This window comes from Nanorana parkeri, unplaced genomic scaffold, assembly GCF_000935625.1.
Source record: "Nanorana parkeri isolate BGI_ZX_2015 unplaced genomic scaffold, ASM93562v1 scaffold63, whole genome shotgun sequence".
Lineage (NCBI taxonomy): Eukaryota > Metazoa > Chordata > Amphibia > Anura > Dicroglossidae > Nanorana > Nanorana parkeri.
Genome location: NW_017306331.1, coordinates 2,776,839 through 2,803,216, shown reverse-complemented (window position 1 = coordinate 2,803,216; position 26,378 = coordinate 2,776,839). Strand labels below are relative to the sequence as shown.

General features: G+C 41.8%; 1 protein-coding gene across 1 annotated transcript in view; it reads right to left on the bottom strand.

Annotated features, from left to right (window-relative positions):
- Positions 1 to 26,378, bottom strand: part of PREPL (prolyl endopeptidase-like) — a 29,197-nt gene that overhangs the window by 1,349 nt on the left and 1,470 nt on the right. The window contains exons 2-13 of the mRNA XM_018576286.1: positions 22,976 to 23,108; positions 22,555 to 22,683; positions 19,951 to 20,017; positions 18,961 to 19,164; positions 17,607 to 17,730; positions 15,872 to 16,088; positions 13,799 to 13,984; positions 6,970 to 7,173; positions 5,808 to 5,980; positions 2,589 to 2,805; positions 1,990 to 2,139; positions 1,491 to 1,617 (exon numbers count right to left, since the gene is read on the bottom strand). Of these exons, the coding sequence (XP_018431788.1) occupies positions 1,491 to 1,617; positions 1,990 to 2,139; positions 2,589 to 2,805; positions 5,808 to 5,980; positions 6,970 to 7,173; positions 13,799 to 13,984; positions 15,872 to 16,088; positions 17,607 to 17,730; positions 18,961 to 19,164; positions 19,951 to 20,017; positions 22,555 to 22,683; positions 22,976 to 23,108 (1,931 nt within the window). The remainder of the gene's footprint in view (positions 1 to 1,490; positions 1,618 to 1,989; positions 2,140 to 2,588; positions 2,806 to 5,807; positions 5,981 to 6,969; positions 7,174 to 13,798; positions 13,985 to 15,871; positions 16,089 to 17,606; positions 17,731 to 18,960; positions 19,165 to 19,950; positions 20,018 to 22,554; positions 22,684 to 22,975; positions 23,109 to 26,378) is intronic.

The window sequence follows — 26,378 nt, the reverse complement described above, 5'->3', positions numbered from 1 at the left end:
TAGGGCGCACTGGAATGTAAGCAGGCCGACTCCCTGCGTTCAGGTGCGGGAGGAAGTGTGGGGTTGTATTAAAGTCAATGGCACCGCAGCCATGCCCCCCGCCCACAGTGCGATCACACGCACCTGGAACGCAGGCACATTAGTGCCTGCATTCCGGTCCAGTGCGATCTGCAAAAATAGTGCTTGCAGAATTTTTGCGGATTGCACTGGACTGGAACGCAGGCACTAAGGTGCCTGGGTTCCGGGTACAGGCGATCACACTGTGGGCGAGGGGCCTGCCTGCGGTGCCATTGACTTCAATGCACCACCACACCCCCTCCAGCCCCTGAATGCAGGTGTTTTTTCGTTGGTAGATCTCATCATTTGAAAAGTAGATCTGCAGACGAAAAATTGTGGGTGCCCCTGCTCTACACTGTAAGCTGATCCGAGCCTGTGTATGGCCTTTACCCTCTACACGTCTGCCTAGGGGATATTCCTCCCAGAGATCATACTTTGTATTCAATGAAGATATTTACATACATGAGCCAGTGCCCCACACCACTCTATCCAATACAGAACAACCACTTTGCTATGTGACACAGTCTTCACTCCTTTAGTAAATCAATCCCTCTAACTTCATACTCACTCACACACTTTTAATACATTATGGTGCATTCGTTTTCTTTCTTTAGGCTGTTTTCCTTTATTTTCACCCGGTGATCCTGCGAGGAACACACCTGTCTTTGAATGGATTCACTCTATGGAGGTCAATGGAGCCCCCCTTGGACAGCAGCATTGTCACCCTGTGGAGTGGTGGTGTTAGATGGTCTAGCAGATTTAAATGGACTTGAACAACAAATTAAATGCAAACTCCAGCTAACACTTTTTAGGCAGTTACAGCAACAGTTTAGTTTTTTATTCTCCTTTTTGGATAAAGGTTTTACATAAATTAATAAAAGCTAATTATTGTAAGCACCCCCCTGTCAGTGTTCAATGGTTTGTCCCAACCCTCTATCTGCCACTTTTGCTGGACAGCTTAGTCAGATTTACTGGCCGGATCACCAGGTGAAAATAATCTTTTTGCATTGATTGATGGCTACTATTGTGCGAAACTCGTTTATTGATATATATCTGCAACATTCGGTTGTCTGTTTACACAATGCTATTTTCTAAATGCAGTCATCCCCTAATATGCCTTAATGATTTCATTTAATTCTCATGTTATATGGGCTGGAATATAAATATTTACAAAAAATGTGAGGGGTGTACTCACTTCTGTCAGATACTGTATATGTAAGAAAACTTATGGACACTGATGATCAGTTTTATAAGAAAAAAACTGTGTATGCCATTTACAGTCTAGTCAAAGCGACTCCTGTCTGCTGTACATAGAGGGAAAATAGAATCTGAAAAGTGGGTGGAGCTAGAAAAACCAACAAGGTCAGGAAATGAAACTAAGAAAATAAAGTGCATGAATAGGTGGAAAATGCAAGCTTGTGTCTGAAAAGTACCTGTCAAATCAGAACTTTGGAGGTTATGCTCTGCAGCCATTCTAAGTTTCTTTACATAGCTCAGTAATCCACTTAGGAGAACACGCTGGTCATTTTCATAAGCTGTGATCAGAACTGAAGGATAACTCTGAAAATGAATAACAATTCCGAGTTAGACCAAATACAATATTCAAGTCTCTATTCTTTGAAAAAAAAAATCAGCTTTTGTTACAATACTTCACCCACCGAGTCCAATAACTGCTGCCCAACTTTAGATTATATGATGCCCAATCTCGCTCAACCCAGAAGTCAGTGCACAGGTAATCATGGCCATGCCACCTAAAATTCCAAGTGGGTTTTAAAGAGTTGGACATCTGAGCTCCCCCAATAAACAGGCAGTCTCTTTCCTACTCCCTCCAATTCCTTTCCACTAACATAAACTTTCAAGCTCAGCAGTACTGAGAAGGGGAAGCAAAGTGCCTGCTTGTGAAAACATCTGATATACCCGATATACTCCTACCTGTGGTCTGATATTCTGGTAAGGACAATAGGATTCTATAGATCTGTAGTCTTCCATGTTACATGCTGGACTGCCCCACTCCTCCTCCTCTTCTGTAGTGAGTGGTAACGATGTGTCCACCATTGTGTTCAGAACGTCCAAAAAAGGGGCCTGGCAAAAACAAATATATAAGAAATATAGTTACATTTCAGAACATCCATTTTTTAGTGGTTAACCCTCTATAACTAATAACTCACAGTCCACTCACTGGCATGTTGACGTTTGTCTTTGAAGCATATTGTCTGCTCTACAGCATTTATAATATGAAATGCACTGTTTGCTCAATTTTAGTAAAGCATTTTTTTCTTACTTTTTAAGAACAAGGAATAAATTAGAGGGGATTCCTTAAAACAAAATGGAGACCCCCTATTTCACTAGACACCACACAGTGTGGTAACACTGAAAAGTCTCGATCTCACACAGCTCCCTAGAAAACTAAAGTTGAACCCTGTGATACTGTTGCTTTCATTACTTAGTAGACTGGAGTCTGGCTAGTAACCTCCCTTCAGAAACTGACACCCATCTGGCAGCATTCCTAATGTATGTATTTAGTATGGTACCTCCAGAATCATCGCTTGAAAAAGCCCAGGATCAGAATTGGCAAGGGCTCCAACCACAACTCCTCCAGCGCTGGCAGCCATAATTGCTGTGTAACAGGGCTGCGAATATCCCAGTTGGTGAATGTGCTTTATACAGGCCTGTAGATCATGCACGCCATTCGACTTTCTATCCAATATCCCCTGTTTATGCCAGCTACAGCCAAGCTCTCCGCCACCTCTGTGAGGACAACAAAAAGTTAGAGTGTCTGCACAAAATAACAAACCACCACCCCAAAAAAAAAACAACATACATATGAAATACTTCTTTGCAATACATGCACATTTCCCCATTTTCTATCTCTTTAAAATGTTGCAGGAACAGAAAAATACCTGGTGATCCTGCAAGAAATCCAGAGAGCTCCTAACTTCCACATGTGGGCTGATTACGCTGCCTCTGCTACATTGAAATCCCAGGTAGCATTGCCAGCCCTGTTTGAATTTTCCTCTGCCAGACTACAGAACTCTGCCTATCCTCACCCCCTCCTCAGGCAGCCACTGAATTCTTTTTCAGCAAAACAATGCTGCTACCTTGACTCCCAAGAGACTGCTCACACACTGTGTGTTAAAAAGGGCTCTTGAGAGATGTAGTTCTGGGGGGCATGCCTACAACAATAGAAACTGACAGAGCATCCACCTGATTCTTCCGCCCACGCAAGATGCCCATGCAAGAATTTTGCAAGCCTCGCATTGATGTCCCAGGAAGTAATAAAAATAATAACACTGGCACATGCTCTAGAGGGGGGGGCAATAAGGTTTTGGGAGTAAATTTGTGTCATGCCTTTACAAACCCTTTAATATATGAGAAAATGTACCCCCCAACTATATGTTATATACATGGGATAGTGGTATTCAGGGAAGGATTCAGTGACCAGAAAAATGCATGAGGCAATGGGCCTAGTTCAGCTATCAGTGTCAATGGACCTGATCTTAATAGTATTCCAGGAAATATTTTTTACAATACGCCATCAACTTAAATGTAGACTAAGAAACGCTAATGGAGGCAAACTGGCAGGCAGTGGTAAACACAGACACTGAAAGATATACAATACAGATACACAGACGAACAATGATGGGGATAAGAAGTTAAACTCTCAGTAGAAGTAAGTTATTTTAATCGACTAAATCGATTAACTGTTGCAGCTCTAGTTCTGTCCATGGTATGGGAAGCCTCATAAAGCTCTCCAAACAGCAACTTTCAGGCAGAAGCCTGTCCGAAACATATATTGGGATTTTGATATTAGTGAGTGGGCTTAAACTGTATCAGAAGCAGCTTTCACAAATATACGTTATTGGAAACACCAGAGGAACGTCATAGGAGGCTCATAATAAAGCTGTACAACTGGTTAAAAAACAGCACCTGTAACATCTGCAGGCATACCTAAAAGAGCCAACACTAAAAATCAGAGCCCTTACTGTGGGTCACAGCGTATAGTAAAAGGCAATTTCTTCCTTTTTAATTAAAAAGTCCTTAAAGCTTGGTCTTTAAACCAAAAAGCCCCCAGTTATCCTTCTATCCTGCGGAGAGGCCAATCTACTCTATTTGGCCAGCCAGTTTAGGCTCACATTTGACAGCTTCTGGTGTAGGGAATTATCTCCCGTAAATGTGCCAGGCAGTATTAAGTTTTATACGGATCACACTACTAGCCATTTATTTCTAAATTGGGTTGTTTTCTGCTTTTTCAGAGAACCACATGAGCTTCAGCAGATAGGTCAGCATTATGTCAAGACTAAGGAGAGGCAAGGCAGTCGAGTTGAGTGCAAAGGTTGGAGCCGGAAGACAAACAAGAAAGATTTGAATGCTGGGGGGGAGCCAGCAATATACAGAATGTGCATATAAACCTTAATGTGAATCAGGTCTAAAGGTAGAGGGAGTGTGTAACCAAATGGTGATGGTGGTGCTTCCAAAAGAGCAAACTTAATTGAAGATAACTTCAATCCTCCCATAGAGGATTTATAGAAGTTAACTGGAATTGTATGAATCTGCTGTTCTTTTTTTATCAAGAGCGATAATTATACACCGCCTGGCCCCTCAAAAATAAGTCACCACCTGGAGTTAGCTAAGCAAATAGGTAAGAGCCTTCCACTGGATACGTGTTATGATATGGGGTTGCTTTAGTTGGTCAGGTCTAGGTTCAGCAACATTATGTGCCTAAAAAATTAGGCCAGCTGTCTACCTGACTATACTGAATGACCCCTAAGGCATGGACATATTCCAGGATGAAAATGCCAGAGTGGTTCATCAAGCTCAAATTGTGGAAGAGTGGTTCGGGGAGCATGAGACATAATTTTCCCACATGGATTGGCCAGTCCAGAGTCCAGACCTTAACCCCATTGAGAACCTTTAGGATGTGCTGGAGAAGACTTTATGCAGTGGTCTGACTCTCCCATCATCACTACAAGATCTTGGTGAAAAATGAATGCAACTCTGGATGAAAATAAACGTTGTGACATTGCATAAGCTTATCCAAACGATTCCATGGTGAATGTATGCCGTAAATATACACACTGCCTGTTTGGGGACAGGCAGTATATATATTTACATACTGCATTACATGTGCAGTCCTACAGTACAATAAGAATATAATAGGACATTAGATGAGATTGTACACAGAATGCCTACCAAAGGGGCACCTACAGGTGAAACTCGAATAATTAGAATATCGTGCAAAAGTAATTGCAGTAATTGCTGCAAAAGGGGCCCAAACCAAGTACCGAGCACATATGCATGCTTGTACTCTTCAGAGCTTCAGAGATCCTATATTGTTCTATATACAATCCTTGTTTTATTGATTGCATGTAATATTCTACTTTTTTGAGGTTGTGGATTTGGGGTTCTTGGGGTTTTCATGAGCTGTAAGCCATAATCATCACAATTATGACAAATCACGGCTTGAACTATCTTGCTTTGCATGTAATGAGTCTCTCTCATATATTAGTTTCACCTTTTAAGTTGCATTAGTGAAATAAAGGAACTTTGCACGATATTCTAATTATTCGAGTTTCACCTGTAAATGACCACATCTTTCACCCCAACCAACTGATATTTGTGTTAGGTTTTGACATCCTAAATTTGTTAGGCAGCCCATATATAGGCTTACAAAAATTCTTGGCTAATAAATATGGGCATCTTTAAGGATTTTCACAGAAGTAACACATTTATTTTTATTGTGAAGACATTACCTGACATGGCAATAAGCCAATATCCAGCCATCTTCAACCAGCAATTTGTTCTCAGCTTTGAAATTCATGTTCAAATCCATCCCATAGGCTCCATACACATGGACCAGAAGCGGCCTCTGTGTGAGTCCATCATCCGCTTCACAGAAAAGAGTAATTGGCACCAAAGTGCCATCCTGTCAACAAGTGGGTACATGTCAAACACAAAACATAACTAGCATCGATATATCATGCAGACAATGCCCAGGAATATACAGCAAACTTGGGACAATGCAGAATGTTAATAGGACACTGCCGTCCCATTTTGGTTGATAACTGTGTAGCTGAAGAGCATGAATAGAGAATTCCATAGCTTCTCTAACATTTACCATCCTCTGCTTCTACTCTCAAGATGCGTTAGCAAATTTTATAGAGCCTCTAAACCTAAAAGCAAAAGTATTACTAAGCAATCAATATCGAATTCTATACATGAGGATATACTCTGAAGGGCAGAGAGTAAAGGGATAAATGGGGTACATCTGTGGGGTTGCAAGATGCCCAAAAGGGGATTGACCGACCTGAAAGGAGAGCATGTGGAGACTATAGCTGTCTCTGCACAGGGGGTGGACACACTTGATGCTTATTTCGTTTTTTTTTAACCAAAATACCTCGATAAGCATCAAGTGTGTCCAATTGATGCTTATCGAGCTATCCTTAACAGTGTATTCCAGGACCAGAAAGCAACTGGGCCCAGGTGTAGATTGTTCTTAAGGGCACAAGCCCTAAAAACTGAAGTGAATATCCACAGAGGCATGGTGAAGGAAGGTGGTGCTTGGAGGAACATCAAGAACTCATCTTTCTATGCCATGGAATATACATATAAACACCATCTAAACATGACAGCACGGCATGCAAGGGTTTGTGGCCTACAACATCATGGCAAGTGTAGGCCATAAGCCCTTGCACGCTGTGCTGTATCTAAGAAGCAGCACCATTGATGCCCCGATGTGGACTGTAGATGCCTCTCCATCTCATTTTTTTTTATTGGTTGAACTCTATGGATTTGTATCTTTTAAAAAAAAAACTAACTATGTAACTATATTATTTTTCAAAATGGTTTGACAATGGCTGCTTCCATATTTTTATCATGACAGGGTCCCTAATCTATGAGTAGACCACCACAAACCTTGCTTTTCGCTTTCAGATGGATAACTTGACAAGTCCCGTTGTTTCCAATAGCATGATCAGCTTCTATCGCCAAAGTGTTTTCTAGTACTGAATAAGCAAAGGTGACAGGACGACACACTGGAGACTCTAGGTCAAACTGGAGGAGATCGGTGCTTTGTTCTGGGTGTACTGCCAATTGAACTGCACAGGCCCATGCTGGAAGCTGGACAGAAATAAAGATATATATATAAAAAAAAAGAGAACAAAACACACTAATTTCTCTGGAAATTCAATGTCCGTATTTAGACTTGTAAAATCCTTGAATGCGTGTGATAGATTTAATCTGCAAAGCTGTTTCACCTCAATTCATATGATAATTATATATACGGATATCAAAGCTGAAGAAAGACTTGCGCTCTCAGAACAAAACATTCGCTGACAGTGGTGTAGCTTAAATGGTTCGCTGCACTCAACTTGTTAATAACCTTTTTTTATTTAAACACTATAATGAAATTCAATCACTATTTCAATTAAAAAGCAAACTATGAAACAGGTCATGATTTTCTTGTCAAAATTAAATTTGCTCTGTGAAGTGATATTTAAAGTCAAATTCCATTTACAAAGGAAAAATGTTTACTCTTCCACCTATTGAAAATGAACGGGGTGACGGTGACAGGGCTGATGACTTGTTTTGTCCCCAACTTGCACTTCTCTGCATAAGCAGTGTACTGTCTAAAATGTAAAAGGTAAAAAGTAACACGCTTTGTTTTTTGAGCCGTGAATGTAACATTTATCTGGAATTCATTTTGCTGAGGTTTTCATGTTTTTACAGGCTTTTCACTCGACATTATTTTAATGTCATAAATCAAATACAGATCTGTGGCCACTAGGGGTGCACTTCTCCACTAGCCAGGAAAGTGTCATATAAGGTAATTTACCATTATCTTTTGTTTGCAAAGTGCAGAATATTACACAAAGCCGTACAGATTATAAGATCCATACAGGACATTCAGGCAATACAGGACATGGGGGAGAAGAGGGTCTGGCCTGAATGAGCTTAGAAGCTAAATGTGTATGTAGACATCCTATGGAAGGGCATGAAAAATCCAACCCTGCTTAGCATCACCACTGCTTTACAGGGCTATAAACATGAATGTCTGGCTCAGCCAAAGGTTCATGTTAGCGTGACTGAAGAGAATTATTGGGAGGAGATGATCAGTGCTACCTATGTTGAGGGATGGGAAGTGCATATGAAGTCTTTCTACAATGAATGGTTGTTTTCATTCAGGTCTGATCATGTGGGTGTTATATGATTGGCTAATGCGGTAGATTTGTTGTCCCTTTCACAATTGGATATCTAGTGTTGGGGGTATTCAAAGTGTATGTCAACTTCCTGGGCCACTTCAGCACACATGATGTAATCGTGCCCAAGCGTTGCATCCTGGGAAGGTTACATCAGCAGTGCATTGCTAGGAAATCTAATCTGTAATCTCATGAGATCTCAGGGAGAAGCATTTTCCTCCCGAGATTATGTGCATGGTCACATGCTCTAGTCACATGTGCCAGAGTTCTAGGAAGTAAAGGGAGATCTAGAAACCAGCCCTTAGTAAAAATGGCTGCTGTCAGAAGATTGTGGAAGGAAAGAAAAATAAGGTATGAGAAGAACACAAAGCCGGCAATTATCTAGAAGTATGTGTTTATAGATTGTTATTACTAAACATTTCTAAAGGTGTGTTTGTTGTTATTTTGAAGATATGGGTAAAGTTCCTCTTCAATAAAACTTTTGCCCAGAGTTCTTCTTTAGGAAGTGAGCAGGAGGACTTCTAGAATGTGCGACAGTTTGGAGGGTTTTAAATAATACTGGATGCAATTACTGCACAGTTGAGAAATCCTGCGAGATGTCACAAAACATGTGCAGCGAGTCTTTGTCCTTTAAATGTTGTTACAAACACTTTCATAAATTCCCCCAATGTGTAGGGGGGGGGGGGGGGGCTGTATTGATCTACCCCCCCGGGGTGGGGGGGGGGGGGGGGGGGGCTTGAAGCTCTACTCCAGGCAAACAGAAAACAAATGAATGCAGCCCTGTATTCACCATTTTTGTTAATGCAAGCAGTGTAGGTACCGGACTTTGACTTGCTATCAGCCTCTTGCAATCCCTGTACAAAAATGCTCAGACTAGAAGAGGGGGAATTAAGCCAAGGAGCCAATCAAGTGCGCTGCGGTGCAAGGAGCATGCGGATAGGCGGATGGAGAGATTAGCTCATCGATTTTCCTTTCACTGTCCAATCACAGGCTGGGGGTAGGGACAAGACCTGTGAATGTTACTAACTTGCAGCTGAGGGAAAAAAAACCCAAACTATCCTGCTCTGCCAGGCAGCACTATGTAAATCTCGGGACTGGATGGACATTAATACAAACGGTTTGGCAGGTAAAAGAGCATATAATACATATTTAGCAGTGTTTCTGGAGTTTAGCTTTACAGATTTTGTTTTCTTTCTGGCATTTTTTTAAATATCTGCTCAGAGTTCATCTTTGAAAAACATTGAACCCTATAATTTTAGGATGTGTTGAACATGACGACTTGTAAATATTGTATTCGGCACAGCTGTCTCAGACCTCAATGTTTTCTGGGTTAGACGTGTGAAACAGAAATGCACCCATTGTAGTCAGGACTCCAGATCTGTGCACTTCTTCTACGTCAGTAACATGGCACTGAAGCCTGAGAATCGACATGACAGCCAGGCAACCATCATTTTTAGGAGAGGCCAGCAATTGCAGCTCACATCTTTTTCTCATGACAGGCTTGCTATACAACTGAACTGAAAAAGGAAAATTTGGTGCGGGCTGGAAAGCAATTTCTACCTCCGCATGTCACGTGAAAGCGGGACACCTAAAGCCAAACATTACCGTTCAGAGGAACAGACAAGAAGATGACATTTGTTCCAAGTACATGCCGTTTATGGTCCCTTTGTGATTTAAAATAATCGCGACTGCATCGAAAGTTAATTTTCAGCTGGCGGCTGTGATTACTGGAGTCAGGCAATGCTTTTAGGGGGTAAAGCGGCGAGTTTGCAGCACCGGTGAGTAATATTCCATCTTGTTTAAGTAACATTTTATTCCGCAAAAAATTCTATTCAGTCCTGTTATTTCCTCCTCTCTATCTCTGATTATACGCCCCTTGGCCGACTCGCTCGGGTAATCTAGCCAGTTTGATTCCAGTTAGCGGTCTTGTGCTAGACGTTGGCTCTTTAGCATTTAGTCACTTGAAATTGGTGCCTTGGAATGGGGAGCTAAAGAAAACCCATTCAGCACAACAATGCCCCTTTTTTAGCACACGTACACTTGGTTGTTTGAGGCTATTATGTGCCGGCTTCTCAGTGCAGCAAGAACAACAACAAAAAAGACAAATCAGTATTCAGTCTCTGCAAGCCGCTGAAAGGACGAAACTTCATTTTGCCTTCTTTCTTCAAATTCAAAATAGGTTCGATGGGAAAAAAATTAGTGCCTGCACCGCTGTTAACACGTTATGATTTGATGACATAATATTTCTAGAGGTACACCGAAATGGAAATGTCTACTGAGCGTTCCTGTTCATTCATAACATGAGGACATAGTATGTTTACTATAACTACAACTATGAATGACCAGGAGTTGATATAGATCACTCCCATTCTTTTATAATTGAGGAAATAGTAAGCATACCATGTCCTCAATTATGTACAAACACTCAGCGATCACTGAGTGTTTGTACCTTGCTCTCCTCTCTGACACGCGCTGTCACAGGAGGCTGAGCGAACGGTGTAGGGAGGAGAGCTCAGCCTCCTGTGACAGCGCTGTCTCCGCCCACACACCACTCTGCCGGACTGTGATAGGAGGCTGAGCAGTGTGGGAGAAAGCCGGCAGCGCTCTCCTCCCGCAACGTTCGGCTGGCTGTCACAGCGCTGTCCTCCCCGCTGGGACACAGAGCAGCGCCCAGCGGGGAGGAGAGAAAGCAGGGATGCGCCGCTGTATCGGCAGGAAAATGGCACTTTCTGCATTTAGCCAAAAGTGCAATTTTCGGACGATATGTTTTGGCGGCCGATAGATCGGTGCATCCCTAAATATTTCATACACACTTTCTTTTTCCTGTATTTTATAATTAAACGTAAGATTTTGGGATTGGAAAGCTGTTGAGAAAAATCTCAGATTCACAGTGGTACCCGCATGCATTCTGAGCAAGCCAAGAAAATCAGGTTTCCTCAGGTGAATTGCTGGCTTTAAAGAACAACTCTGGGAAAAAAAGTTTAATTAACCCTTGCTGTGGAGCTACCCTCGCACTGCATGGGTTAAGTGCTCATTTTTGACTAAAGACTAGAGACTAAAATAAAAAAGTTATACTCACCTGATCCATGGAGCCGGCTTGCTCTTAGACCGGCCCTTCCAGTATCTCTTTTCCCCCTGCTGCAGTGGTCTCCCAGAGTCATCACGTTCTATACACTGTGAAGGGAATTTATCAAAACTGGAGCAGGCAAAATCTGGAGCAGCTGTGCATGGCAACCAATCAGCTTCTCTCTTTCATTTTCAAATCTTAACTGAACAAACTGAAGAAAGAAGCTGATTGGTTGCCATGCACAGCTGCTTCAGATTTTGTCTGCTCCACTTATGATAAATTCCCCTGTGTATAGGACGTGAGGACAGCGAGGGACATTCCATCGCTGCATTGTAGGAGTAGAGAGGCTGGAGGGAGCAATGTGACAGTCGACTGGCTCCAAGGTTCAGGTGAGTATAATGAAAACGAGCAGTTAACCCTTGCAGTGCAGGGGGGTAGACCCACTGCTAGGGGTTAATAAAAATATTTCCTGGAGTTGTTCTATAAGGCCCCATTCACACAGGATGTTTAGGGATTGCTGCACCAAGAACCTATGAATTCCTGCAGCAGGAATCCTAGGTGTCTGGTTCAGATGTGACCTCTGTACCCATTGAAATAAATGACAGGGTGACAGTGGGCGCATCTATCCTGGATCCAGGGACAACCATCTATGCAGCCTCTTACCCTGTAATTTACTTTAATGGGCACAACGGCCACATCTGAACAGGACGCCTGGGATTCATGCCGCATGTGTGAATGAGAGGCAAACACCCCTAGATTACAGTGATGGCTATGCCAGCAACAACTGCAAAGCTGACCTCCAGGCAGACTAATAATTACATGGTAAAATACATATATGTGAAATCTCTTGTTTCACTATTGATTTACAGTTCAGTTCAGCCAGACCTGTGATCCAGCCTTCACTGTTTGTGGGAATCTACCCCAATAAATAAAGGGGGAGAAAAGCTCCCTCTGAAGCTTTTAGCCATAATGTGCTCGTGTGTTTAGCATGTTAGCAGATTATGGCAGACTTATCTGTCAGACCGATACCCTCCAGCGCTGCACTCCTCCATTGCCAGTGCTTCCAGGTTCTGATTCTTCGGCTGCTTGACTGGCCGGACCCCAAAGACATCACTCCGGCACATGAGCACAGGAGTTACTTAATTTTGTCAAGAATCTTGCTGAGCCTGTGCATGTGAAGCTCAGTGTACAGAGAAAAAATGCTGACAGACAGAAAGAAGCTTTTATAGCAAAAGAAACTCACACGGCCTCTCAGTAGATAAAAAAAAGCTCCTTGTCTGCAACTATTTTTTACAGGTATTTTATATAGTGCCGACAATTTACACAGCGCTTTACATGTAGGGCTGCAGCTAACGATCATTAACATAATGGATTTGTTGCCCGATTGTTTTTTTGTCAACTAATTGATTGGTTGCATTCAAAATCACGCACACACACTTCCCATAATCGATTAGTTGTTGCAGCCCTATTTACATGCATATTCATATCACTCCCTGCCCTTAAGGAGCTCACAATCTAAGGTCCCTATCTCACATGCATACATACTTGGGCTAATTTAGACAGGAGCCAATTAATCTACCAGCATGTCTTTGAAATGTGTGGGCAGAAACCGGGGTACCCGGAGGAAACCCATACAAGTACAGGGTGAACGTGCAAACTCCTTGCAGGTGGTGTCCTGCCTGGGATTTGAACCAGGGACCCCCAGTGCTACAATGCAAAAGTGCTAACCACTATGCCACTGTGCTGTAAATGTTATATGTACTGGACTGTGAGGTCAATCCTCCAGTTTTATTCACCATACACTGAGCAGACACCAGATGGTCAACCATCTACAAACCAGAGCTGCTTTATAGAGCTCAGGAAATCTAGCATGTTTGCAAATATAACAATGTGTTTTCATGATTACAGACCACATACGTTAACCCTGAACCCTTTCAGGGTTAACTAACCGTTAACCCTGAAAGACAAGACTTGCAGCTTGTTTCTTTTACTTTCACCTTAGTCATTACGTGTAAGCCTTAAAGCTGCACTCCAGATATAAATAAACCCAAATAAATGAAGCTGTGCAATCATTATGTCATTCAATGTATTTTTTTAAACAATACACTTACAGTGTAAGTACCTGGATTTGATTTGGTATCATCCTCTTGCAGCCCCTGTACAGCAGTGCCCAGACTGGGAGAGGAAAAAGCAGCACAATGAGCTAAACCATTGTGCTACACACACAGACACACACGCGTCCAATCAGATGAAGTTAATGTTTTGGTACACACAGCGTTGGGCGTTGACTGTTTGAAAACCATAGCTGTCAGTGCCGATATCTCCTTCACCGATGTTTAGCATGAATGGGGGAATTGAGTGATTTCTCTCGTTCCCCCTGCGGATGAGAAACTCTAAGTGTATGGCTAGCCTTAGTTTTTGGCGCATTAAAATCTGTATCTGTATATTCTATAAAATAAGCCCCAAAGGCAAAGCTTACCTTCATTGAGTGGCACAGCATCTCGCTGGATAAGGAAGTCACGTCCATATGAAGCTCATTGTGTCGTTTCACGAACATGACGCAGTGATCTTTAATGATCTCCATGTCCACCAATCGGGAATGTGGCTTTACTTGATAAATTGGCTTCCATTGTTTTATAGAGCTATTGACAGAAGCCTTCATTAACTGCATCAACAACAGGCAGAGGGAATAGTCAGTGCTTAATTTATAGCCGAACATAATCATTCACTTCTACCAGTCAGTAAAAGTGGGAAGCTAAATGAAATGTGTTTATAAAACATATTTAAGGCAGAGGAATTTATTGCATACATTTACAAATATAGCCAAACACAACATTCTGCAAATGTGACCCTACTAATGTACAGAAGTACCAACATTACGCTAAAGTGACAGTAAAGTCAGGAGTTAAATCTTAAAAATGCATTCAAGTACCCTAACTATTTACAACAATGTATCGTATTTGTGTATCACTCGGCTGTAGATCCTCAAATGATCTCTGAATTGGTGCCGCCACTGTCCTTCCTTCTGGAGGGTGATTACTTTTGTTCCCAAAGCTCACTCCTGTGATGGACTACAATCTCAATACAAATGAGTAAACTAAACGTGAGAATATAGTCCATCACAGGAGAGAGCTTGGAGCGGTGGCTACTTTACAACACACACAGGGACCATGGGGAACAAAAGTAATCACCTTCCAGAAGGAAGGACAGTGTCAGCACCAATTCAGAGATGATGCTTAGATTTCTCTCATTCAACCCCAAGGGCTAAACAAGAGAAATCACTGGATTCTCCCACCCATGATAAACAGCGTGGGCGAAGGAATCCCCCCTGCCAGCTACTATATTTAGAAAGTCAGCACCTGTGGCTCCCTGAATACCTGGACCTTGACTGCATTTGATTGGATACACTCGCTGTTCGCCACAATATTTTTCTACTCTAGTCAATATTTCCTAAGCATTAAAGAAGACATAAGCATTTAAAAGCATGCAAGGACTCCAGGGAAATTATAATTAACCCTTGCAGTGGGGCTACCCTGGCACTGCAATTATTAAATTCTCATTTTGGTCTAGGGAGGAAATTAACAAAGTTATACTCACCTGATCCTCTGAGCTGTCTTCCTTTAGCTGTCTTCCTACCGATCCCTGGATCCTCTCTCCCCCTCTGTTGCAGCGGTCTAAGGTCCCATAAATCACCAAGTCCAATACACTGTGTATTGGACGTGAAGACGCCGAAGGACATTCCATCAGTGCAATGGAGGAAGGCTGGACGGAGTGCTGTCACGGCCAGCTGGCTCCAAGGATCGGATGAGTATATCTGTTTTTTCCCTCCCTAGAGAAACGAGCTCTTAACCCTTGCGATGCGGGGGTAGCTCCACTGCAAAAGGTAATAATATTTTTTTTTCCCCCTGGAATTCTGTTTTAAGGGTTCTTCATTACAACTTCACTATACAGACTTCTTAGCACTCAGTCCTACCATCCAATAAAAACTATGGGTAAAAAATGCAGGTCTCAGGTGCATACATCTGCCAGAGAATCCACAAACCATGCAGGCCGAATGGGGCCAACATCTACAGGAACGACTTTTTAAATGGCAATTTTGGCTTTATACTTGACATTTATTATTTATTTGCTGTGTTTTCAATGTTTAATGAAATATTTAAAGTAATCCGTACCAAAGAAAAAGTACTGAACAGGGCCCAGGACTGCAATGCAGGCACCAAGCACTTCCTGCACATACCTTTACATGTAGTCTTCAGAACCCAGGGTACTATAACAAGAATGTTTCAACACTTCCTGGCAATGTCCAGTTGCTGGCTTGCCCCCTACCACACCTATCACAAGTTCCTCCTGGCCACTATGGCCACCCATCATAGTGACGGGCACAGAGCAGGATAGAGGGAAGGGCAGGCAAGAGCTCAGCATTGCAAGGAAGAGTGTGAACATGATTGTTACTAAAGCAGAGTGGACCAAATACCTAATTAAGCGTTAACATCTTTATTGTAGCTTCACTTTATTCACTTACAACCCCTCTGAATCTATGAAAGATATTTACCTTGTACTCGGCAGGCTCTCCATGAGTTGTCAGAATATAGAGATGCCCATTGCTGTGTTCAACATGGTAAATTGCACCTGGCACTCTTTGCTGTACCAGCACAGGGGATTGAAAAGGACAATTACAGTCTACTAGCCAGACCTCAGAGGTGGTTTTACTGTTACTGTTGATGGTGAGGAAGTGGCGGTCTCTGGTCAGGTAGAGATCGACAAAAAACCTAACAATGCAAAATTAATTCAGCAATTACATAATAGAAACAACAGTGTAATAAAAGCCTTTTTAACGTAAATTTACAGTTTGCAGTCAAATTCGAGAAAACCCCCTCTATATGTTTGTTATGTGTTCCTATTCACACAAAGTTACCTTTTAGATGTTTTGTTGCAGCAAGCAACATGCCTGATTCCAAGTTTATCTCAGCATCTTCACAGTGATCTGTCCTTATAGAAAGACTGACATTTTTGGGTTGTATTTCTCTCGTTACCTTCATTCAAATACAATGGAAAAGCCAAGGTTCTAATCCTTTAACCCCATCACAACCCCTCATAATATTTGAAAGGAAAATCTAATTTTTACCCTTAAGAAGCCAAGAAACCCTAACCCAAGTAAAAGTATTAAACCTGCATTTTTTTAGCTTATTCTATGTGAATGGGAACATGTAGCAAATATAAAATAGGTGTTATCCCAAATCGGCTGCCAAAGTGCAAATACACTTTAAACTATAACTATGGGTTACCATTAAAAAATGTGCTTGAAACACTCAATTGTAAGTGAAGTTTTCCTTAGTCCCGCTTCAAAGTCTCGCAGATAACTGGTGATCTTGCTAGTGAAGTCCACCTAATGATGAGATGACAATAATGCTGAACTGCTTCTGAATCGAGAGCAGCACTGTCACCCTCATGTAGGCTTAGCCTGCTTCCACTACAGTGGGATGAGAAGACATTGCAAGGAGGATGAGGGTGGCTATCAGCATTGTCACTGCAGATACATAAGCCTGTAGGTTTTCAATCAGCACCTGGCCACCCCTAGACCTGCCCACCTCTTTCTGGATTGACAGCACTATCTCGGTTGTTTAAACCCTCCCACGCAGAGCTGTCTGGGAGGGGGATGTAAAGGAATAAAGAACACTTTTTTAAATGTTATTGTATGAGATGTGTGTATAACATAGTGAAGGGATTCGGGATCTGTTTGGACTGTCACACAGGAGTCTTTAGATGTAATTCAAAATATTCTATATTGGCCTCATTTTATTTGTTTATCCTAAAAACGGCATACATTCAAAGTGTAAAGTGAACCTGTTGGCTAATTCAACATTTCTAAATGTAAAAATTCAGCATAAGAGCTGGCACAAGGTATCTGCTATAATCATTTGATAACTTTAAAAGGTTTACTGTGCACGACTCCGCTCCTGGTTTTAATTTGTTAATAACGGTTCAGCTTGCCCAACTTTGGTGTTACCTCACAACACAACAAAGCCAGACCCTGCTATTCCCTTTATCCAATGACAACTCCTTTACTGGACAATGAGAAACTCTCATTGCACAGGAAGGATGTAAGCAGGTGAGGCCCCATTGGTGGTTAGGGAAATGAAGTTCTAGGTAACTTAATGAGATAAGGATTAGAGGGGCACAGATTTTCCTTGCTAACAATTGTCAGAGCATGAATTGTTACACAGGACTTTCAATCTTTTAAAAAAACAAGTTCTGAAACGTATATTGGCCACTGCATCCTGAGTTACCTGGGATCCTGTTCCATGTAAACAAGCTTAGTAGTTCTTCTATTGCGTATATCTGTCATATACACAGAACGGCACTGAAGGTTCTCCAGTCTCGAGTGAAACAGAACATGGTCATTAACCCACTCTGTAGAAAACAAAAATGTATACTGTATATAATTAACATATGCTGCAGAAGACTAAGCAAAGTAGGTCTATTGTCTGATACACCTGCAGCTTTTTCTTTAAGGTTTGAACACAATGTTTGATTTAATTTATATTTTCTATAGGGCCTATTTGCAGTTTTGTGCAGCAAATTATGGGACACAGACACCTGTGATATTTTCAAGTGCAGTTTTGGTACAGTGATAATGTGATATTAAAAAGAGTTGAGATTAAAGCATTAGGATGATAGTTGTATAACTAGGTTTATCCAGAAGAGTGGTCGTGATAACAGCACACGTTCTTCTCTCATGTGAAGCAGAACAGAGTATGGATATGAGGAAGATCTCCGAAAAGTAGGTTTATTCGTGTCAAGAACATTAGACGGGTCTTCTTGTCTTGATAAGCCTCCCTCACATCAAAGACAGAGGAAAACTGTCTTGGCACTGAATCTGTTGTTCCTTAAGCCAAGGTCAGAAAACATGTTTATGACTTTCTTTATTTCCCTTGTTACCTTGACCTATAAGGCCTAAAGGTTCTGCATGAACTCTAGTTACCTCTATCTACAATGACTTAATGTTACCTTGCGCAACAAAGCTAAATGTTCCACATGTTGTTTGTTCATACAACTCATTATACATGTATATATGATGTTTCCACTATAAGTCCAGACACTATTAATTGTACATTATATACAAGCAGGACTAACAGTATACTTATCTACAATACATTGCTATTATAAAAGTAGAGGATTCACAGTAATTGTATCTATTATATGTAAAATGCTCTGCAAGGCTTAAACTTTCAGTAACCTAACTAAAATAATATTAATAATAGTGTATGCTGATCAATATCGATATGAAATATATGGATTAATATCAAAATCCCACTACACAAGACATATGCCTGTACAGAGGAGACATACAGGTGTCTAAATGTACCTTTAGCAAACCTGCAGAGCTTCATGGGGATCACAAACATTGGGGTCTTTTTTTTCAAATATATACTTTACTACGTAAGCTAGCACTTGATATGCCTTTTGCCATCTCACTTCTGCGCTACTGGTACAAAAGGATGACTGGTAATCTCGTTAAATAATTATGAGCCATAGGAGGAAAAGTTTCAAAAAACAAATTGTCAGTATAGGATTTGAAAGAGAAGTGATCAAGGGTGTGCATATTTTTGCTAATTGATGTAAGCACACAAGCTGACTTACCAAAACTGAAAATATTGGAAATAATGTGTACCAATTCTGGAGTGCTTTCCAGATTTACAACATAGCATTTTGAGTCTTCGTGGTCAAAGTCTTTCAAGGCAACTGCCAAAAAGGTTTGCTGGGATGAAACCCGAATGCGTTGAACCAAGCTTCTATGCAGCCCTACATCTTCAGGAGAAAACAATAGCTCTAGGCTCCCTTCACCTGCAAAAAATAGACCAACGAGAACTGGTTAGGGCCCAGACTAGATGTAGGCAAAATATGAAGTTTTCAGGGTTATCAGATTATGTTTGTAATTGTGTACAAATTTACTGTAGATCAGCTCAATAATTCAATGTGCAGTGTGGGATCCTTCGACAAACCAGAACAATCAGTTACTGGAGTTATGGCTGTTCTCTCGGAAGATAAATAAAGGAGCTCTGTGAATTCCAGCATCCCACCATATCTAGGTCCATGGATTCCTACTACTGCAGCAGATCATACATGCACAGCACAGTCTAGTAGGTGACATTTAAGGATTTAATGTTGTATGAATCAGCTGCCTACAGTGACATGCAGAGAAGGTGGAGGAGCCAAACAGTCATTCCGTATCTCAGGAACTGTTAGCGCCATATGCACCTTAAAAACATTTTACAGTCAGAGGGTTGTTCAAAACTGCAGTTGAATTTTGATAAAGGGACCATGTAGGTGTAAGCACTGCTGTCTAAGGTTCTTAAAAACACACACATTACTAAGAAAAGTACCAAAATCTACAACTATCAAAGAGAATTCTACTCTCAAAAAAAGCGATTGTTGATTGGTTTCTATGGAGCACTGCTCTTTATTCCTCTTTGCCCTCTTAAATAAGCCTAATAAAAATGGCCTGGATGGGAAGGGGGTTTAACACCGCGGATGTCAACTGGTTAAAGGGTGGTGGACAAAGACATAAGAGTAACATAACATTCTTTTGAGTATACATTGTTACATACAGTACAAATATAGCTGTATTACCTGCAGTTTTAAGAAAGCGATATACACAGTTGTCCTCTTCAAAATACCCATAATCCCCGCGAGTAATCTGTGAATGAAAACATGATGACATTTACACACAGTACATACATACACACAGAGAGAAGCTAAACTCTAAAAGTTGTACTAAAAAAAGTCAGGCAGGGGGTAAAGGACTAGTCACTAGTATTGCCTGTGGTTTCCCTATAGATCTGATCTTTTACCCATTACTGACTTACCACGCCTTGCCCTGCACTGTGCCTCTGTGGAGGTGGCCATCTTGATAGAGGCAGGGCTTTGCTTCCTTATGTCAGAGCCTCCAGCAAGGAGAACAGTGAGCAGCTCAATAGTGACATCACCAAATCTCACTTCGAATCCCCTGAGGCTAGCAGTTAAAGGCAGCAGTGTCTTAGATCTCACACTGCAGGTATACAGCAATGAGGCTGTAAGCACAGGAGTGTCTAGGCACACTCACAAACAGAACTGCTTTTTATGATGGGGAATTCAAGACAAAAGGTCTTTCAAGATTCAGCTTAGTCACAATTCACATTTCTAGATGTTCCCTATACCATAGGTAATCTTCACTTTTTGAGGTCAAGTCCACTTTAAGTGCACAAAAACTGATATTCCAGTTAAAAGCGGGCTACATCACCTACTAAATTCTTACAGCTCTCCAGCAGCAAGCTCCCTGCCCCTGTTTTAGAGGGATAAAACAGAAGAAAAAAACATCATATTGGCCGACACAAGTGTAGAGATCTCACTGCCGGAAACCCTGAGAATGATAGGAAGACAATTTGTGATTTGACTCTCCAAATTCTACTAAAAAGGTAAATAAATGTACCAAACGGACAGCCTTTTTACATTTTAAAATATTATTAATCATCAAAGTAGTATGAAATGGCAGGCAGGACTTGCCAACTTGAGGAACACAGTGATGTAATTGACCAATATGGCCCTCCTGCTCTCTCAGGGCCTTTGTTTATAGCGTCAGTTTGATATCAGTTTAAAGGATATTTAAACCCTCCCAATACACACAGATGGTTCAGATCTGTGCATTGGGGTGCCCTTAATATCAGGTCAATTGTGATTCCATTTAAAATGAATGACACTGAAAAACATAGAGGTAACGTGATAAAATGTACGCCTTACCAAAACAAAAATCGTAAAACCAACAGACGTTTTTGCCAGGACCTCAAAGATAAAATACAGCTAAGGCCTAACTTTTTTGGAGTATTTTATGTTTATAGACAAGTATTTCTAATTCGTAAAGTCTATCAAGAAGCATAACATCTGTTTCATTAGGTTCTTTTGCAAGTGAACCTCAACCTATTTCAGTCAGTGCCCTAGAACTGATACACCACATGAGTTGTGAAATGGCTGCTTCTTTCAGAACCTAATCAGTGTTTTGCTTTGTTCAAGAGCCTGTTTAAAGGTTACTGCACGTTTGTAGCACAACATTTATGATAGCTATACTAGCCATTTTGCAAAGAAATGTTATTAAAAATTCATCTTTGGGCTGATATCACATGGGCGATCATACCTGCCAGTCTTTGTAATCACTCCCTCACTTTTAGGTCTCGTTCACACCAGGGCAGTTTGGCCGACATGAACGATCCCATACATTGCTATGGGAACCGTGAATTGCTCCCTGACCCTTTTTTGCCACGCTGATCAGTGCGGTTTACATACAGCTGGGTTTGGGCATTTTTTATTGCATTTCAGAGCTGATACGCAATTAAAAACGCCCGAAACCTCCCTTCTGATCCGCAACCGCCCTGTAGTGAATGGGGCCTTAGGGCCAGACAGATGTCACTCCCTCACTGACCTGTCACTAGCAAGACTAGATAGCGTTTAGGACCAGTGAGGGAGCAATTCCACAGAACTAAGTGAAACCTCTCCTGTGTGACTTTGCCGCTGGTGATGTTTTGCTAGTAGCAGAATCATCCATATAACATCAGCTTTACACTTTGATGCGCAATCGGGTATGACTCTGAAACTGGCAAAAACATATTTTTTAACTTTTGTTAGATTTCTTGAAATGTATGTAACTAACCAGATTTTTCTTCTTCAATGAAAGTGGAGTTATAGTTTAACGTAAAGTTTGTAAACCTGTGACCAGGCTATGGACATTCAACATATTCTTAACCAGCATTAAATGGATGTTAAAACTAGCCCTCACTGACCTCTGTAGCTTCAGGTACTGAGGAGCAATCAATCCTCAAAACTCACTAGAGAAGCACAGAAAGCCTTTCTCACAGCAGCTCAGCTTACAAAGCTCCCAGTCCCATAGCGCTGCTCTGTTTTTACTTCAGAGATTAGAAGGCTGGAAGGCTCCTGAGTTACTGCTGGGAAGGTGAGCAAGGGGAACCAAGCTGCTCAGAGAATGACTAGATTAGATTTCAGTAATTCTGCTGTCAACGTCAGGGATGAATTGCTCCACAGTGACAGCAGCTACAGAGGTCAGTGATGTGAAACCTCCAAATAAACATGATCTACATACAAAGGCCAAGTGATGGTGTCATTCTTTGAAAAACAGCTACAACAGCAAATCATTTTGGAAAAAAACCCAGACACATCAGAACATAAGTCATTTTCAGTTTTACTCACCATCTCCTGCTCTGCTCTCACGAGACTAGTGAGGTGAATATTGTCGAGTCGCTTCTTGAAAATCGCAGCTAAATCTTTGTATTTCATAGATGACATCTGCCATTGTTTTCTCTCTGAATCTAAAAGAGCCTAAATAACCAAAATACAGAATACAGCAATTATATCTTCCTATAGAGCACAATGCAGTGAAGCAATAAGTCATGGGCCACTAATAAGGTGCAAGAGATGGGGGCCAGAGCTGGCGAACCCAGGAGCTAGGCTTTGTTTGAATATGGGAATGCTCCAGTTTTATGCTCTCCTAGAGGGGCTCTAATAGAAGCTAGTGCCTGCTATTTAATACATGTGCAAATTAAGAGATATCTCACTGAGACACTATGGCTCACTACTTGCTTAGTCAATGTTTGTTTATTCTGATACAAACTTGATAGGGGAGCTGACTCCTGTAGGGTCGAATCCCTAAGTATTGCGTGTAGAGGTTTGTAAAAGATGCCAGACAAAGTTTCTTTTGAACAGTTTTCAGTTGTGACCAGTTCCCAAGATGCAACACCGCTGCTCTTATATATAACCCAACTTTCATTTCATCGCATTTTCATTGCCGACATCCCAGTGACTGGAGAGATCTGAGTCAGGAAGCAAAGACAATAAGAAATAATATTAGATGTTATACTTAACTGTACAGTACTAGTTGCCTAGATGTGCAAGGGAAACTGGATTGTGACACATTTCCACTGATTCAAACAGAATCCTCATCTGACAAAAACCAGGATATATAAAGACAACAAATAATTTGAGGGGACTAATCTAATTTGTATATTAGTTACATGGTGGCTAAGTGGTTTGTGCTTTTGTGTGGCGTCCTAGAATTTATTCCCACCTGTGTAACTCTCTGCAAAGGGCTTGCATGTTGTTCTCAAGCTCACACTGAGTTTCCCCCCACAATATATGTTGGGAGGTTAACTGGATGGAACACGCCTGTGCCTGCATGACCACTGTAGGGATATTGAACTGTAAACTCGTTTGGGAGAAGGAAAAGATTTGAATGATTCCAAGCTGTTGTATAGTGCTGTGGAATGCAGAACTGCAAAGATAAGTGACCAAAAGAAAGTTCTTCTACAGGAAACTGTATAAGAAAAACAGCAGATTTTGGTTAGCCTAAAGGTGCCCATACACCTTACGACCATCGCAAGACTTTTGTCTTGCGATGGTCGTAAGCTTATTAAAAGCTTGTACGATCTGCCCATCTTGGACAGGCAGATCGTACTTGCGATCATCGAAAGCCTGCCCCGCTTAGGGGCGGGCTTCCGATGACCGCAGTGAGGGGCGGGCTTCCGATCACTGCAAACGTGTGTATGGGCACCTTAAGGGTCCATTCCCACCAGAGTGGATACGTTAATGTGGAATTCAGGAGTCAGTCTGTCCAATCGAGGAGCCACACATACAACAAATAGGTTGCCTTAACACAACACAAAAACACATTGAAGTATGTGTGACAACACAACGCAATGGTAAGAATGGGCCCTAACGTCTTTCTTTCTTTTTCATTCAAGAGGGATTTACTAAGGCAAACAGAAATTGTTCATTTCATTTCATGCACAAAGCAAAGACATTTGCAAATTAAGGTACATGTGAACAAACACATGTTCACTTCCCTGTAGTAAGCACCACCATGTGCAGATCATCAGCAAAGTCCATCACACCCTTAATAATCTATATTGCGCTATTTTTTCCCTGCAGACCCAGCACTATATCTGTGTTGGGGCAGATGGTGGGGCAGCCATATTGGGTGGGCTCAGCAGAAAATCATAGTAGGGTCAATTTTGCACACAAGCCAATTAGCAAGTCTTTTGGAGTGTGGGAGAAAACTTATGCAAGTACAGGGAGAACATGCAAACATGCTAGGTAGAAAAGCCAGTCAAGAACATGTAGTTTACAGTCCCCTTGTCCATTCACAGAATGTCTTGTATTCTGTTCACAAAATACAAGGCATTCAGTGAATGGACAAAGAGAGAGGAGGGCCCGCTTAAAGACAAACTCTCCCCTTGTCTATTTACAGAATGCATTGAGGGGGATTTATCAAATCTGAAGCAGTTGTACATGGTAACCAATCAGCTTCAATCTTCAGTTTGTACATTTAAAGAAGAACTCTGGACAGAATTATTTTTAACCCTTGCAGCCAGCTGGCTGTTACACAAGTCCCGGGAGCCTCTCTCCCCCTCCGCTCCAGAGGCCTAAGGTCCTGTGAGTCATCACGTCCTATACAGTGTATAGACCGCCGAGGGACATACCATCGTTACAGCAGAGGGGATAGACGCTCCAGGGCCTGGTCTAACAGCACACCAGGTGTGAGGTCTAGGTGAATATAACTTTTTCTTATTTTCGTCCTTCAACTAAGTTGAGCACTTAACCATTGCAGTGCGGGGGTAACTCCACTGCAAGGGTTTAAGTATAATTCCGGCCAGAGTTCTTCTTTAACTGAAGAAACTTAGACAGAAGATGATTCATTGCTATGCACAGCTGCCCCAGATTTTATCATTTCCCCCCCTTGTATTTTGTGAACAGAATAGAAGACATTTATGAATGGCCAAAAGGAGAGGAGGGGCAAGTAAATGAGAGAACTGCAGCTATGGAAGTATAGCTCTGGCTGTGCTTTCCGGCATGAATGAAACTAGAATTTGTACCTCACATGGCACAACTCTAGACCTAACATAATCATCATTAGAGGCAACTTCTTTGTATGCTGCACAAATCAGAAATGTTTTCCCAGAGTTCCACTTCAACTGCCTATAATGTTGATCTAAAAGATTTACAGGGTTGTTCACATAGGGTGAAGAGTTTGGAGAAGGGAACAATCTAGGACAACAAAGCTGAACTGGAAAGAAAGCGGAATCTGAGCATTTCTCCAAATCATCTATTTTGGTCTAGTATGTTCACTTCACCTAACTTCTCACTCTTTAGTGAATAACATACCTTCTAAGTCATTGAACCAAAAGGGTGCATGTGAGGTTCACTGGCAGCATGCTTCTTCTGGGTATGTGTCTTTAAGCTGGAAAAATGTTTATTGTATATATTGCACTAGCCCTAATAACATGTAGACTGTGTGTTGAGGGCCTTTTCACAACATACAAGGCATTCTGTGAATGGAGGAGAGGTCATGTCACATACCTGCTTCATTCACAAGAAGATCTTATATACCCAGTGCAGTATCTAAATAGAACATTTTTTGAGGGTCCAGCTTTAACCCTTTCGCTGCCAAGGACGTACGGCATACGGAGCTACAAAAGTGCTTCCAGCTGGCCAGCTCAGTATGCCGTACGGACCTGGCATTTACAGTTCTACTATAAGCTTATAGTAGAACTGTTCAGCAGACTGTCCCCTTTAAATTAATAGCTGTCATCAGTGGCTCACAAGCCGCTGATGACCGCTATTTTCAAAAATACCGGGCGCCTCCCCCTCCCCGGCATCTGGAGTCTCTCATCCCTCCCTGGAGCCATCCCAGGGAGGGATGAGAGACTCCATGGATCCCCACTGCTTGTAGGGTCTGTGGCAGCGGGGATCCGTAAAAAAATCACAGGCGGGGGGTCCCGGGAACGAGCGGCGGCTGGCCGCAATTCAGGATGGCCGAGCGGTGTTCCGATCCGAGCCGCTGTCATCCTGTCAGTTTTTGGATGACAGCGGCTCTGTGTAGCGTGGCCGAGTGGGGGATCGTTAAATATCAATGATATTTAACGATCCCTCTGTGCAGAGCAAACACCGGAGCGATCGTCTGATCACTCCGGTGTTTGTAAATAACTGGGGACACATAGTACTATGTGTCCCCAGTTATG